Raw genomic sequence first — 15,054 nt, forward strand, 5'->3', positions numbered from 1 at the left:
TCATGGTTGAAGAGTTCATATGTTCTTTAAGCCAGAATTGGGTAGATGTTTGAGAGGAATATTAAAGGTTAAGGGTAATTAACAACAGCCCAGCATTTCTCATGTCCTTAGCTTTAAGACTTTTTTATTATATAAAGGAAAATATAATTGTGCAGAATTTTTAAAAATTCCTTAATTCGTAAGCGGTTCGTTTTAAGACTGTTAATGTAGCCGACATTTATAAGAAGGTGGGCGTTGGACACAAATTCACAATGTTACCAATTAATTTGTTGCAAGGCAAGTGTTATAATGTTCACCAGCACAGTCAAATGTCCAATTTATTCATATTTTTGAATCCATTAGATTTCCATTAAAAGAAGTTTTAAAGGTTTTTAGATAATGAATTGCGACATGATAATTGTCAAGTTGCTGCAATCACAATGTTCATTTATGAAGCACCCTTCATGTTGGGAGAATATTTCAAACTACTTCACGTAGGCAATTGGGACAGCCTGAGCTGGGTGCAGAGGGTGAGAGGGAAAGGTGGCTGAAACCACGGTAGAACCAGATGCCTAGATTGAGCACTGGTTCAGTGAGTCTGAGGGAGAGCCCAGGGAGGTTGAGGAGTTCAGATCCGCAGGAGTGAAGACGTTGATGGGAGTCAAGGAGTATGGCTTCCGTCTTGTCCACATTCAGCTGCAGGAAGGTTGCACTCATCCAGGCCCTGTGTCTGCCAGACAAGCTGATCGAACATCGGCAGACCTGGAATCGACGCTGGAGGAGGCAAAGTAGATTTATGTGTCATCCACATACATGTGGAAGTCTGCAGATGACATTACCAAGAGGGAGGAGAAACCATTTGCCAAAATGAAGTGGAGGTGGTTGGTTAAGTAGGCCTCAAACCATGCGAGTGTGGTTCTAGTAAGATGGATGAGGCAGGAGAGGCGATGGAGGAGAATGGAGCGTTCGACTGTGTCGAACTCGACGGAAAGATCCAATGTCTTCAGAGGAAGTCCTGGTCACAGATAGAGGACATCGTTTGTGACTTTGACAAGTGCTGTCTCTGAGATGTGGGAAAGGTGAAAACCAAACTGCAGGGGCCTGAGGAGGGAGTGGAAGGAGAGATGTGACTGAAGTTGCCCTGCAACAATGCGTTTCAGGACTTTAGCAAGGAAGGGTAGGTTGGAAATGGGACGGTAGTATGAGAGATCAGGGGGATCAAGGGTGGGTTTTATGTGGAGGGGTGTGATAACAGCGGTTTTCAGGTTTTCAGCTCCTGTTAACCATGCAAGCCGAAGACATATTGGTTAGGATGGTACTAGTTGAACAAGTAGCAAAAATTTTGAGGTCAGTGTTTTCAATGGCAAACTATTTGTTTTTGGTTGGTAAACTCAGCAGTACTAATACTCTCCGGTAAGCAGGGTGTGTCCCTTCAAGGACAGAGTATGCATTCTATTCCAAACACACAGAAATTTCTACGTGTTGCTGCCATATCTATGTGGAACTCTCAGAGTGGTTTAGATATGCTTTAGCAGAGCAATGGGTTTCTGGTGACCAAAACAAATAGGGTTGAGTCAGTCGATAAATGCCAATAGATGTGATTCCCTCATCTCAGTCACACTGGTATGCCCATTGGAGTGCCAGTTTGTGTGATCCCGTCTTGTTTGGACCATATTTACCAACAATGTAATAATTATTGCCACATGGTAGGATACATGTTCATCCCATCTTGTGAGTGATCTGTCATCCATTTTTACTGAGCATTGACATTGATGTCTATTGTGTATTGTTTGGCATCAATGGTGAACTATCCATTGCGATGACATTTCCCATTCCAAACACACAATAACTAGTTCACCTTAGATAGCTATGGCTTGTTAGACTCCACTGCCTGAACTGGTCGAACTCCCTGGACAACGTATCCCATTTGTCTTGTGAGCATCTGTCTGCAGTCCCTCAGTCATCCAAACAAATTGGGTTTCTCTGGAACCAATCTAGATAGTTGAATTGTACTGGGTTGGAATTAGTGGGTTGCTTGTCCAAATGATTTTCATACTGTTGATTAATGATATATGGATTTTCATCTAGATAAGTATAAGTTAATGCATAATGAAACAGCAGCCATGAATATCTGATGAAGGGGTGGCCTTAACCCAATATGGTAAAAGATTTGAAAGTTTATCATTCACTGTAGGTTTCACATGCTGCCCACAGCACAGAAACAGCTCTGGTCAAAGTGACAAATGACACTCTGTCCATCTGCAACCAGGGCTCCCACTGGTCTCCTCATCCTCCTTGACCTCTCTGCTGCCTTCAACACCGTCGACCGCTCTATCCTCATCCACTGCCTCTCCTCTCACCTCAACCTTCACAGCTCTGTCCTTGACTGGTTCAGATCATACCTCTCTCAACGCCTCCACTTCATCTCTACAAACGGTTTCTCCTCTAGCCCCCACACCATCTCGTGCGGCGTTTCTCGGGCTCTGTCCTTGGTCCCCTCCTTTTCAATATCTATATGCTCCCTCTTGGTGACATCGTCCGCAGACATGTGTCAACTTCCAAGTCCTGGACGAGAGCCAACTTTCTTCAGTCGAATGTCAACAAGACCGAGGCTCTTCTGATTGGCTCCCGTCAGCACCTCCACACCTCAGGCGCTGACAGCATCACCATCCATGGTTACACACTCCACCTTGCTAAGCCAGTCCGGAACCTTGGAGTCTTGTTTGACCCTCAACTATCCTTTCTACCCCACATCTGTGCCATGACCTGCTCTGCCTTTCCCCACCCCGGCAACATGGCCCGGCTCTGCCACTGTCTCACACCGCAGTCCGCCGAAACCCTCATACACACATTCATTACACTGAGGCTTGACTATGCAAATTCCTTGCTTGTCGGCCTCCCTAACTCCTCCTGCCATAGGCTGTAGATCATCCAGAAATCTGCAGCCCATGTCCCCTCCCGCACCAGGCTCCGTGACCCTATCTCCCCCATCCTCGCCCAACTCCACTGGCTTCCCATCATACCGAGGATACAGTTCATGACACTGGTCCACACCTTCAAAGCCCTTCCCCCTACTTCTGCAACCTCCTAACCCCCCTACCATCCTGCTCGCTCCCTCCGCTCAGTGGTCTCCGGCTTGCTTCACATCCCCCGCCTTGCTTGCCCCACTATTGGCGGGTGGACCTTCTGCCACTCTGCCCCCACCCTCTGGAACTGCATCCCACAGTCCCTCAGCTTCATCCCCTCCCTTGATTCCTTCAAGACCCATCTAATGACCCTCCTCTACGACCGTGCTTTCAATCATCCTGCTTCCCACACCTGCCCTCCACCCTCCCTGATCCCGCCCCCCAGCTCGGGTCCGTAACTCTGACTGTCCAGCGCCTTGCGACATCCTCCCGACGTGAAAGACGCTACACAAATGTAATTTTGTTGTTGTTGTTTCACATCTATGTCAAACGCTAATCAAATTTTAGGTTGGATCTCGAGGATATTGGATCATAAGTATATTCTAGCCTTATGTAGATCACTGGTGTGGGCACATTTGGGATCAGGGTTAAAACTGAGATATTCTGAAACTGCGACGACTGAATTAGTGAGTTCTGCTCATAATAGAAGTAAGTGTGTCAAGCCATCCTACTGATAACACTGTGTTAAAGCGGCATTCCCACAGACGGTGTAACACATTTCCAGTTACTGAAAGGAGTTTTAAATCCAGGTAATGAATACACATTTTTGACACGTTAAGTACTGTTTAAGACACAAGGTCACAAGTTGCCCTTCAGTGATTTGATCTCATCCTTTTAGAAACTCACCCTACTGGCCTCCTATCACAGTATTAAGCAGTTTTGTAAATGATTCCAGTGTCTTGGCCTCAACCTCCCTCCCTGGTAACTCTTGCAGCCATTCATTTTCCTCTGAGTAAAGCGATACTCACTGGTGCCTGCGTCTACAAATAGGCAGTCACTCCACTTTAATTCATTTGAAGCGCTTTCAGATGTCTCAACAACATGATAAGTACTTATGGAGTCCTGTAGCTCAGTGGTTAGAGCACTCGCTTTGCAAGAGAGAGACCTGAGTTCAATTCCAGGCAGGGCAAAACCTTGGGCAAGTTTCCTTACTCCACACATCTAATAATAATCCCTCCAAAACCGAAAACAATAATAAATTGGTCATTCTTAATCTACGACTGTTTGTGGGACATTGCTGTGCGCAATTGGCTGCCGCGTTCGCCCACAAATATACAGTCAATTCACTTTACAGTGTGTTCTGTGAAGCGCTTTGGAACGTCCTCCTGACGTGAAAAGCGCTATATCAAATGCAAGGATTATTATTATTATTTATCAAATGCAATGATTATTCTGAAATTGTTTGTTCTGAAATTGCCCTTTCCAAACCTAAACCTATGTCCTCTTGTTCTGCTGTCTCAGTACATCCGAAAATATTGCTTTCTCAATCGCATTTAAAATCTTATATACCTCAATAATGCCCACTCTGAGACGTCTCTTTTCAAAGACCTTCAAAGAGACAACGGGACTGAAAAGTGCTCTTCAGGAAAACAGTAGTGTTATTGGTGCCTCGCTGCCAGATAAACTGCCTTATGCTGTAAACTGTGTCTCCAACAAGTTTGAATTGTGATGATGTTTGGATGGATAGATGGAAATTTCTCATTTGCCATTTCTTATATCTTTAAATAAGTAGTTAATTTGAATTGAATACCATTGGCAAGCATTTCTTACTGATGTGGGTGAAGACAAATACATGCAGTAGCTCAATCCTAGACGCTATGGGAATGATTGGTGAAGTTACCCCACCAAGTTCAATAATGTGACTTGGTATTGGAGAACCAGAACAAGCAATGGGAAGCTTGCCTGACAGTGCTTTCATTGTAATGCAGTTAAACCCCAGCAGTACCCCCACCGCACACTCTGGGGTCCCCAAGTCTAGACTCTCGCTAACCTGCACCTAATACTCTCCAGAATTAGGTAAGCAGGATCCGACCCTCCAGGGAGAGAGTGCGCATTCCATTGTAATATGGGAATTTCCATGTGAGGGTGGCAATGAAAGGAACTCTCAGTTTTGGGTGGATACTCTTAGGCATGGTGATGGGTTTCTGCAATTGGCAGACATCTGGCTGACCAAAAAAAATTCTGAGATAAAAGCATTTGACTTTGGGTGTCTGTTTTTAAGGGGGGAGATATTTTTCATTGGCAGCTGCAACTAAAGTCGTGCTGGATCTACAAATAATGGACAGTGCCTGAAAAGTAATAACGTGACTCAATCATTAAGTTGTATTTTTACAATCAGCAGTAATGAATGTTGTATTTTTTGCTCACTGAACAAAGTTTACGTGGATTCAATTTCAGTTTCTCTTGGATAAAAATTCCATTCAGTTTCACACATAACACCTTTGGGAGATCCCATTGGTGGCTGACATCAGCAAAGGCAATATGTGTAATGCTTAATGGAACTTTAACCCACCTGTTTCTAGTTGCTTCTTAAATACACTCTTCTCACAAGCCACTGGCACCCACCAACTCATTCTTTGTGTCATGAATCCTGACTGTAACACTGGTTCAATTTCAGGTGGGATCCCTTTTATCCTCACTGGCGAGCTGTTCGATCAGTCCTGCCGAGCTTCAGCGTTCATGATAGGAGGCACCGTGTCCTGGCTCTGCAACTTTGCCGTGGGACTGTTGTTCCCTTTCATTCAGGTATGGTCCAAACATAGACTGGTGAATGCAGAGTGTTAGAACCACAACAGTGCAAAGTCATTTATACAGCAAGTGGAATAAATATTGTCCTACATGCTATAGAAGACAAACTCTTTCTATTTTATGTGCCACTAAACAGCATGAATTTCCAAATAATATCTTGCATTTGATATAGTGCCTTTCACATCAGGAGTACGTCTCAAAGTACTTCACAAGATTTACCGTAAAATTTGCACACATGAAAATGTATTTGTTCCACAAACAGCCAAGAAGTGGGTGACCAATTTTATTTGGGGGAGATTTGTTGCCAAGCACACTGGAAGAATCTTCCTTTTCTTTTCAAATAGTGCTATAACGTGCAGGCAGATGGCGCTTCGGTTTTAACATCTTATTTGAAGGACAACATCTCTGACAATGTAGTATATTCCCAGCACTGCACTGAAGTGTCAGCTCGTCCTAGACTACATACGAATTCCAACTCCTGATGTAGGAATTGAATCCATAACCTTCTGACTCAGAGGCGAGAGAGCTGCTAACTGAGTTAGGCTGACATCTTGTTACAAAGTAACACTGATTTAAAACCCATGTAATATGTCCTTCACCACTCTTATTTTTAATTCACTGGCTACTTAGAAAGATTCAACCTGTAATCCTATCCTCACTGAACATTGGTCTGACATCTTCTAGTTGACTCGTACTTACATTCTTAGTGAGGTGACAAAGATATGAAAAGAGGACTTGCATTTTTATGGTGTTTTCACTATAAAGGACCTTGTGGGTTACTACTGTCAAATGACCTTTTTTGTCTCACCAAATAATCACATACACATACACAACTAGCATATTTACTAGAATGTAGGGCATGCTTTTTTCATTAAAAAAGTACCTGCAAAATCAGGCTGTGCCTTAGAATTGATGGCATCTTAGAATTGAGTTAAAGTTATTTATTCCCGCAATGCTCTAAAATCTATCTGGGCCATCTTAAAATCTATTCAGGGCCACCTTAGAATTGAGTAAATACGGTACATTGGTGAATATGGTCTGTTCAAGATTGAAGTTAAAGATCCCATGGCAATATTTGAAAAGAGAAGGGATTTCTCCTAGTGCCCTAGGCCATTGCCGCAAATAAAATTGGTCGTTCACTTCACGGCTATTTGTGGGACATTACTGTATGCAAATTGGCTGCCACATTCTCCTACAAAATACACAGTCACTATATTTTCCAGCATATTCTGTGAAGTGTTTTGAGATGTCCTCCCAATGTGAAAAGGCACTATATGAAACGCAAGGATTATCATTATTTTTATAGTCTATGGGAGAAATAAATATATCCGTAAATTACCAACAAGTACAATGGCTTTAGTATTTCATGGGGATTGAGAGGCCCTTTACAAAACAATCTCAATCACAACAGGGAAATTGTACTGAATCAATTGAAATTAAAAGCAGGCATTTTCTTTTTATCTCTTGTATTATTTTAGTTCCTTAGTAGAAAAGGTGGGGGAAAGGGGATTAGAGAGATTACAAGAAAGTTTCTTGTGATCGCTCTACTCTGGAAGAAGAGATCAAATGGGCCAAAGAGCCTTCTGGCCTTCTGATCTCATCCTTATAGAATACACATCCTACTGTCCTCCCATTACAGCATCAAGCTATTTATTTAGTGAGTCCAGTATTCTGACAAAACGCTGCCCTGAACTAATAAATTGGCAAAGCAGCCTGATTGAGCTGAGCAGTCTTCTTTTTTTAAACCATATTACATAAACTATATAGCACAGAAACTGAACTATATAGATTATACAGCACAGAAGCTGAACTATATAGCCTGTACAGCACAGAAACAGAACGGCATAGACTGTATACCATAAAAAAAGATCATTTGTCCCAAATAGTCCATGCCAGTGCTTATACACCACACGAGTCTCCATCCCCCTATCTACTAATCCCTAATCCTCTCTCTCATACCCCTATATTCCCTTCTCCCTCATGCTCCCCAAAAAATGAAATTGTATATAAATATGCTCTAGTTAAGATTGTGCGGTTCCTTTTAGGAGAATGGATTCTGAGATGTCAAACAGGGACATTTCGGCATGATGTACAGGTTTTGCGATGAACCCACATTTGAGCATGTAACATGGCTGTTTGAGCGGACAATTCATTTTGCCGTGCTCTTGTAGTTGTTTCAACATTCAAGTCTAGCCGCGCTATTCTTTGAGCAGGCAATTCATTTTGCCATGTTGTTGCAGTTGTTTCAGTATTCAAGTCCAGCTGTGCTGTTCTTCGTTCTTCAGTTTCGTTTAATCGGCCTTCTCTCTTTTGTCTTGCATTTGTATTTGTCCCAGAAAGGCTTGATATGTGCTTCTTAGACATCGTCCCTTAAGATTAAGAAAATGTGCTATTGGGAGGACTCCTGTTGGTAGGACTATAGCCCCCATGACAACCTGAAAAAAACTGCCATACATTTATTGCAGAATATATTAGTATAATGTATTTCTTTAGATGGGTGTGTGCTTTGCTCTGTCACTACTTTCTTGCAGAATACCATGCATACCTCATATTTTGGGGCTTAATTAAAGCATTTTTTAAATATAGCTCATCAATGATCAGAGATCCCTGAAAAAACAAAATGCCCATCACATTCCCCCATGCAACACCTTTCCGATGAGGTATAAATCATGTCTCGGTTATTGAGTTATTAGCAGAAACACAGAGACACAGACTCTTTACCAGTATAGATTATAAGAATGATGATAATAATTATATAATGATGATAATAACAAGTACTGTTTCAAGGCACAACCTGATTTTGAAGATAAATGGTTCTGAAAAGAAACACAGCTTAGAATTGAGTAAATACAGTAAACAGTTTTGTATTTGAAATAATTGGGATTGAATGAACCGAAGACCACATTGTTAGAAGCAAATTACGTTGTCACAAGCTCATGCCCAGTTGTTAACTCATGTTACTTACATGACCCAACATATGTTAATTACTCTGAACTCCATTTACTTATAATAATAGTCATAATCCTTGCATTTAATATAGCGTCTTATCGTGTCTTCGAGACGTGTCAAAGCGTTTCACAGAATATACTGTAAAGTGAATTGACTGTATATTTTGTGGACGAAATGCAGCAGCCAATTGCATACAGCAGTGCCCCACAAACAGTCGTGGATTGAAGTGACCAATTTATTATTACTTTTTATTTTTTTGACGGAATATTACCCCCGGAAAAGTGATCCACCAATCGACTAACAACCGGGTTCCTACTTATTGCTCGGTAAACAGAGGGTTGTGAAGTAAGGAAACTTGTCCAACATTTTGCTCTGACTGGATGTTGATCCATGTTTTCAAGTCAGGCCCACTATGTAATAGGACTTGGCTTTCCTCAATTTTTGTTTTGTTTACCAGAAGAGAGAGAACTCACAGATTTGTATCCTTCAAATATTTCCCAACAGCATGTTTATATTCTGGAGCCTGTTGCGGGCCAGATTGTAGATTCTGATACATGACCAGTGCTCTCCCCAACTCTGACTTGGTAACATTTCCACTCGAGGCAAAAGGATTTAAACAACAGCTATGTGTACATTAGAGGTCTTGGCTTGCATGGGTGCAGTTTATGACTGTTCTACAACAACTATTTTCTCTACTGGGGAAGCTCTGTACAGTGAGTGGTTCTGTAACCATAACTCCCTGTACAGACATCAAGAGCTTTAGCCAGTTGTGATGAAGGGTCGTGGACCCAAAACGTTGACTCACTTTCCTTTCTTCATAGATGCTGCCTGACCTGCTGAGTGTTCCCAGCGACTTCTGTTTTTGTTTAAGAGCTTTAGTCACTGGGTTTGGAGACAGACAGATTTTTTTGCAAGTTTGCCCAGATGTTGGGCATTTATACTGTTAAGCAGGTTGTGGTGGAACTATTACAGTATTAGACATATGACTGAAAACCACCAGCTTCTAAACGCAGTACAGCTTCTAAAGTTTCTAAACACAGTACAGCTAATGCATAGCTCAATAATAACAGCATTTGCACCTGGTATACAGCCTAAATGTTAAAACATCTCAAAACTCTTCATGGATAATCACTGTCAAGTGATTGTCAGCTCTTCACTGTCAAGTGTAATGACTTGTATTCGTAGATATTTCTGGATATAAAGAACAACCGTTAACTCAAACACTTCAATGGGCTAAAAAATAAAATCCTGTCTGATTTCGCAAGCCTTTTTGAGCCTTGCCTGAAAAGGGTTGGGACTGTGTCACGATAGGTAATAGAAACAGAAATTATTTATTTTTCCCGCTGTTTCTATTAGCTGTTGGATAGACTAGTAGAAGGATTCCCTTATGAAAATCAATACAACAACAACCTGCATTTGCATAGTGCCCTTCAAACGGGGTAAGGTCTCGCAGCACAATAGGCACAGATTGGGGGAGGCTCTTACATAAAATCCTAGAATGTTATCACATAGAAACAGGTCATTTATCCCATCAAGTTTATGCTGCCTCCACATGGGGTGCCTCATCTAATCCATTCTCCTGCTCATACCGTGAGTGACAGATGAAGCAGATGACTGAATCTCAGAAGGAGTTGTTGATTCAGGTTTGAGAACAGTAAGATAATTGCAGAACAAATTGATGACTTGAACATAATCAAAGGATTTTTTGACGTCTCCAAATAGTAAACATCCAACAGGTTTCCTGCAAAGAACTCTCAGAAATTTGTAGAATATCATTCCCCGCCCCCACTCTACATATATCAATGGAAGATTCCCAAAGAACCCTGATCCCAAAAGCTGAAAGCCCAGTAAGGTCATGGGCCATTGTAGTTTACTTGTGAAGTTATTAAATCAGGCTACAGATATTGGAAACCACGAAGGAATTAGATTTTATACAACGAAAAATGAATTTCCACAGATGCCAATTTATCTGCAGAGCATCTAGTGAAGCATAGAAATTTTAACAAGGTCAGAGCTGTACTTAGGGAGGCTAAACTGCAGCATCACATGCTCTGCACTGTGAGACTGAAGAGATTATATTCAAGGGCAACCAAGTTATCTTCTACTTCAGAGATTTCAGCAAAGAACGTGACCTGGAAATGCCCAAGCACTGAAGCAAGATGGGTGGAGGCTCAAGGTGACTGAGGCTGGGTCAAAAGCAACTGAATAAACTAACACAGAGTGACAGGAGCCTGTGGGGGGAAAAGGAACAAGGTGGCAGAAATAGACAATGGTCTGATTTAAAAATTCTAGTGGGAGAGTCAGAAAGAGGCAAATAAATGGACTGAAATAGAAACTTAAGTTGTATTTATTAATAAGAATCTTTAGATTTGCTATAGCAACTTGCATGTCAGAAGGATGTCTCAAAGTGCTTCACAGGACTTACTACAAAATGGTATTGACTGTGTGTTTTGTAATAATAATGAACCTTATTTTGCCAACCTTCGAAAGAGATGTTAAATTGAGGTCTCATTTGCCTGTTCTGGTGGATGCGCCTTTCATGTCAGAAGTAGTTCATGTTCTGTCTTTTATGTCTCACATCTCAAAGAGCTTCACAAAATATCCTGTGAAGTGAAATGCCTGTGTGTTTTGTGGGTGAAAACACAGCCAATTTGCACACAGCAGTATCCCACAAACAACCATGATCTTCTGACATAAAGGGAGACTGAGACTGAGGGACTGTTAGCCAGAAAACTGGGAGAAACTCCCTTCTCTTTTCGAATTTTCAAATAGCACAATACTTTCTTTTAGTTATAGAACTTTCTTCTCATGCTTTACATTCAAAAAATGCAAAGCAGTTATGCAGTCAGTAGTTTTCTTATTCCAGTATTCTTCATTTATTTTGATATGACTTCAGATCTTAAATTGCCTGGAGAGCTATTTGAATATTGCTGCACCGATGCTCCAATGGCTTTTCAGGTTTATAAAAAAATAATACTAATCTATACTAATAAAAACAAAACGTTTGTGTGCCTGTCCGCCAAGAATGCAATAACCGATTGACATAGAGATATGATTTATACATCATTGGAAAGGTCTTGCATGGGGGAGTGTCGTGGCATATGTTTTTCTAATAAAGATGAAATGTCTCTTTGTGTGTCTGTAACGCAATAACCGATTGACGCAGAGACATGATTTATGATTTAGTGTCATGGACATATTTTTTGGGGGGATTCTCCTATTGTGACATAAACAAGCTCATCCCGCATGTATGGACTCCAATAAGGAGACCTCCCAACACAAGTCCACCCAACAGGGATTCTCCCACAGGCGTCCTACCAACAGGTGTCCTTCCAACAAAGAGTCCTCCCTACAGGAGTCCTCCGAACAAGGAGCCTTCCCAACAGAAGTCCTCGCACTAAGTCTTCCCACTGAGTCCTCCCAACAGGAGTCCTCCCACTGAATCCTCCCAACAGGAGTCCTCCCACAGGAGTCCTCCCAAAAGGATATGGGTGCAACTATGTGAATAAGGTATTCTAACAAATTCAATTGCACATTTTCTTAATCTTAAGGGATAAAGATGCCTAAGAAGCGAAGATCAAGCCTTTCAAGGGCAAATAAAAATGGCAGCTGAAAGAGAGAAGGCTGATTAAATGAAATTGGTTGCAAACATAGCTGCAATGGGTACAGCTAGCTTATTTATAATGGGTTAGTTTCTGTCTCCTTCCTGCTTACACTAATAATGTTCTAAGCCTCACGTATGTTTCAATACAGAACTTAATTGAAGATCTAAAGGTCTTTTAATTCAATATTTATTGCAAGAAAAAAAATAAGATCAGAGTGCCTTAATTTTACACTGAGACTCATTATGTGTCCACAGGCGGCCTAGATAAAACTACTCAATTAATCAATGTACCTGTTGATTGCTCGCCTCGGCTACATACCAGGAAATTGAGCCAAGCTGGATACAAAACATTAAAGTGACCCACATTGTCAACTTTGGGATTAATTTAAATTTACCCAACATTAACCACTTCCATCTCAGTCTAGACAAACAGAAAAGTGTCAGTAATATTAATAATCCTTGCATTTGATCATAGAATTAAACAATTATACAACACAGAAGGAGGCCATTTGGCCCATTGTGTCTGTTCCAGCTCTTTGAAAAGAGCTATCTAAATCAATCCCACTCCCCCACTCTCTCCCCACAGTCTTGCAAACTTGTCTTCCCTAAATAATTATCTACTTCGCTCTTAAAAGTTGTTATCGAATCGGCTTCCACCACCCTTTCACGCAATGCATTTCAGATCCCAACAACTTGCTGCGTGAAAAAAAATTTCCTCACCTCCCCTCTGTTTCTTTTAACAACTATTTTAGCCAGTGGAAATAGTTTCTCCTTGTTCACCCTATTGAATCCCCTCATAATTTTGAACACCTCTATTGAATCTCTCCTGAACTTCTCTGCTCCTAGCTTCTCTAGACTCCCCTTTGGACCCTTTCTAATACCTTGATATCCTTCCTAAAGTGCGATATAGCGCCTTATCATGTCAATGAGACACCTCAAAGCACAGAATATACTGTGAAGTGAATTGACTGTCTATTTTGTGGGTGAAATGATAGTGTATCAGTCTGGCTCAATCGGTAGCAATTTCACCTGAGTCAGAGGTAGTGGGTTCAAAACAAAACAAAAAAAATAATAAATTGGTCATTTTCAATCCACGACTGTTTGTGAGACACTGCTGTGCGCAATTGGCTGCCACGTTTCGCCCACAAATATACAGTCACTTAACTTTACAGCATATTCTGTGAAGTGCTTTGCGGTGTCTAGAAGACGTGAAAAGCGCGATATCAAATGCAAAGATTATTATTATTATTATTGTTATTTGAGCTCACAGTCTAGGCTAATGCTCCACTGCAATGCCAGTAAAAGTGCTGCATTGTCAGAGGTAGGTATCCTGTGAATGAGACATAAAACTGAAGTCTAGTCTGCTGTTAAAGTAGATGTTAAAGATCCCATGGTGGTACTCAAAATAGAAGGGATTTCTCTAGTGTCCTGGTCGACGATCCCCCAGGTAAAGTTGGTCATTCATTTCATGGCTGTTTGTGGGATATTGCTGGGTGCAAATTGGCTTCTGAGTTTGCCTACACAATCACTATACTTTAGTGAAAAATCCTGTGAAGCACTTTGAGGCATCTCAATGATGTGATAATGTGGTACATCAAATGGAAGGATTATAGTATCCCATAGTTAGACAAAGGGACCGAATAATCCACACAACACTACTGTATTACATATCCCACAGTTGTGTTGCCCCTGTTATGGACTGTTAGGCAGAATTGGGCAGAATATGTAATTGAGAGTCAGAGTAAGTTGCTATCAAAAATGCAAGCACTTTCTTACCCTGTAATAAAATGATAGTGATAATGCCAGTTCACCATATTAAAACTGCCATTCTGCGCTCCACCACCAACTGATCCTGCCTTGGGACTCAAGGTAAACAATATGATCTACAGTGTGCTATGAGAGCATGGAATGCTTTGGCACAAGTGCCTCTTGAAGCTACATTTAAAGTAGAACGTTTAAAAGGGAACCCAAAAGGTATTTGAAGAGCAATATTCAAAAAGACCCGGGGAAAGAGTAGAGAATTAGGATTAGAATGGATACTCCAGTGAAGGAGCAAGCAGCAACATAGTGCATACTACAGTACATTCTATAAATATATATATTAACTGGTCGTTAGTTGATTGGTGGATCGCTTTCCGGGGGTAAAAATCCCTTAAAAAAATAATAATAATAATTTGGTCACTCATTCCAGTTTGTGGGGCACTACTGTATGTAATTGGCTGCCTGCGGTTCGCCCACAAAAATACAGAGTCAATTCACTTTACAGTATATTCTGTGAAGCGCTTTGAGATGTCTCAATGAAGTGATAAGGCGCTATAACAAATGCAAGGATTACTATTATTATTCAGTGGCACAGCGACACTACTGACTTAAAATCTAAATGAAGAGGAAACAATAGCAGTTGGAGACCTCTGAGCCTGATGATCTCTTGACGACCTTTTTTTCATGAAATATTTTTTAATGCTGCATGTTGAACAGGGACACTTCACGCCTGCCGTTTTCAGTTTCCCGGCAATGTGTGAGGACAGGCCCTCCCCCGCAGCTCTGATATGGGCTCGGCAGCAGAAAGACATTTTAGTTCTGTTCCTGAATAACAGTTTTGGTACAGAACAGCATTTCACACTGCTTTATACAATCAAATTAGTGCAGGGAGCTCTGTTGAAATCAGATCAGATCAGAAATACACTGTATATGTTACTGAAGCCAAGGTGTCTAGGATACCATTATCCCCAACATTCACAAATATAATTGTCTAGGATACCGTTATCTCCAACGTCCACAAAAAAATTGAAACAGCAAAGCTTGCAC

General features: G+C 41.3%; 1 protein-coding gene across 6 annotated transcripts in view; it reads left to right on the forward strand.

Moving 5' to 3' along the window:
* slc2a9l2 (solute carrier family 2 member 9, like 2) overlaps positions 1 to 15,054 on the forward strand; it is a 191,068-nt gene that overhangs the window by 149,329 nt on the left and 26,685 nt on the right. For all 6 annotated transcript variants that reach the window (XM_007897325.2, XM_007897328.2, XM_007897331.2 and 3 more), the window contains exon 12: positions 5,563 to 5,690. In XM_007897325.2, the coding sequence (XP_007895516.1) occupies positions 5,563 to 5,690 (128 nt within the window). The remainder of the gene's footprint in view (positions 1 to 5,562; positions 5,691 to 15,054) is intronic.

The sequence above is a fragment of the Callorhinchus milii genome, unplaced genomic scaffold (assembly GCF_018977255.1).
Source record: "Callorhinchus milii isolate IMCB2004 unplaced genomic scaffold, IMCB_Cmil_1.0 Scaffold1, whole genome shotgun sequence".
In the NCBI taxonomy this organism is placed as follows: Eukaryota; Metazoa; Chordata; class Chondrichthyes; order Chimaeriformes; family Callorhinchidae; genus Callorhinchus; species Callorhinchus milii.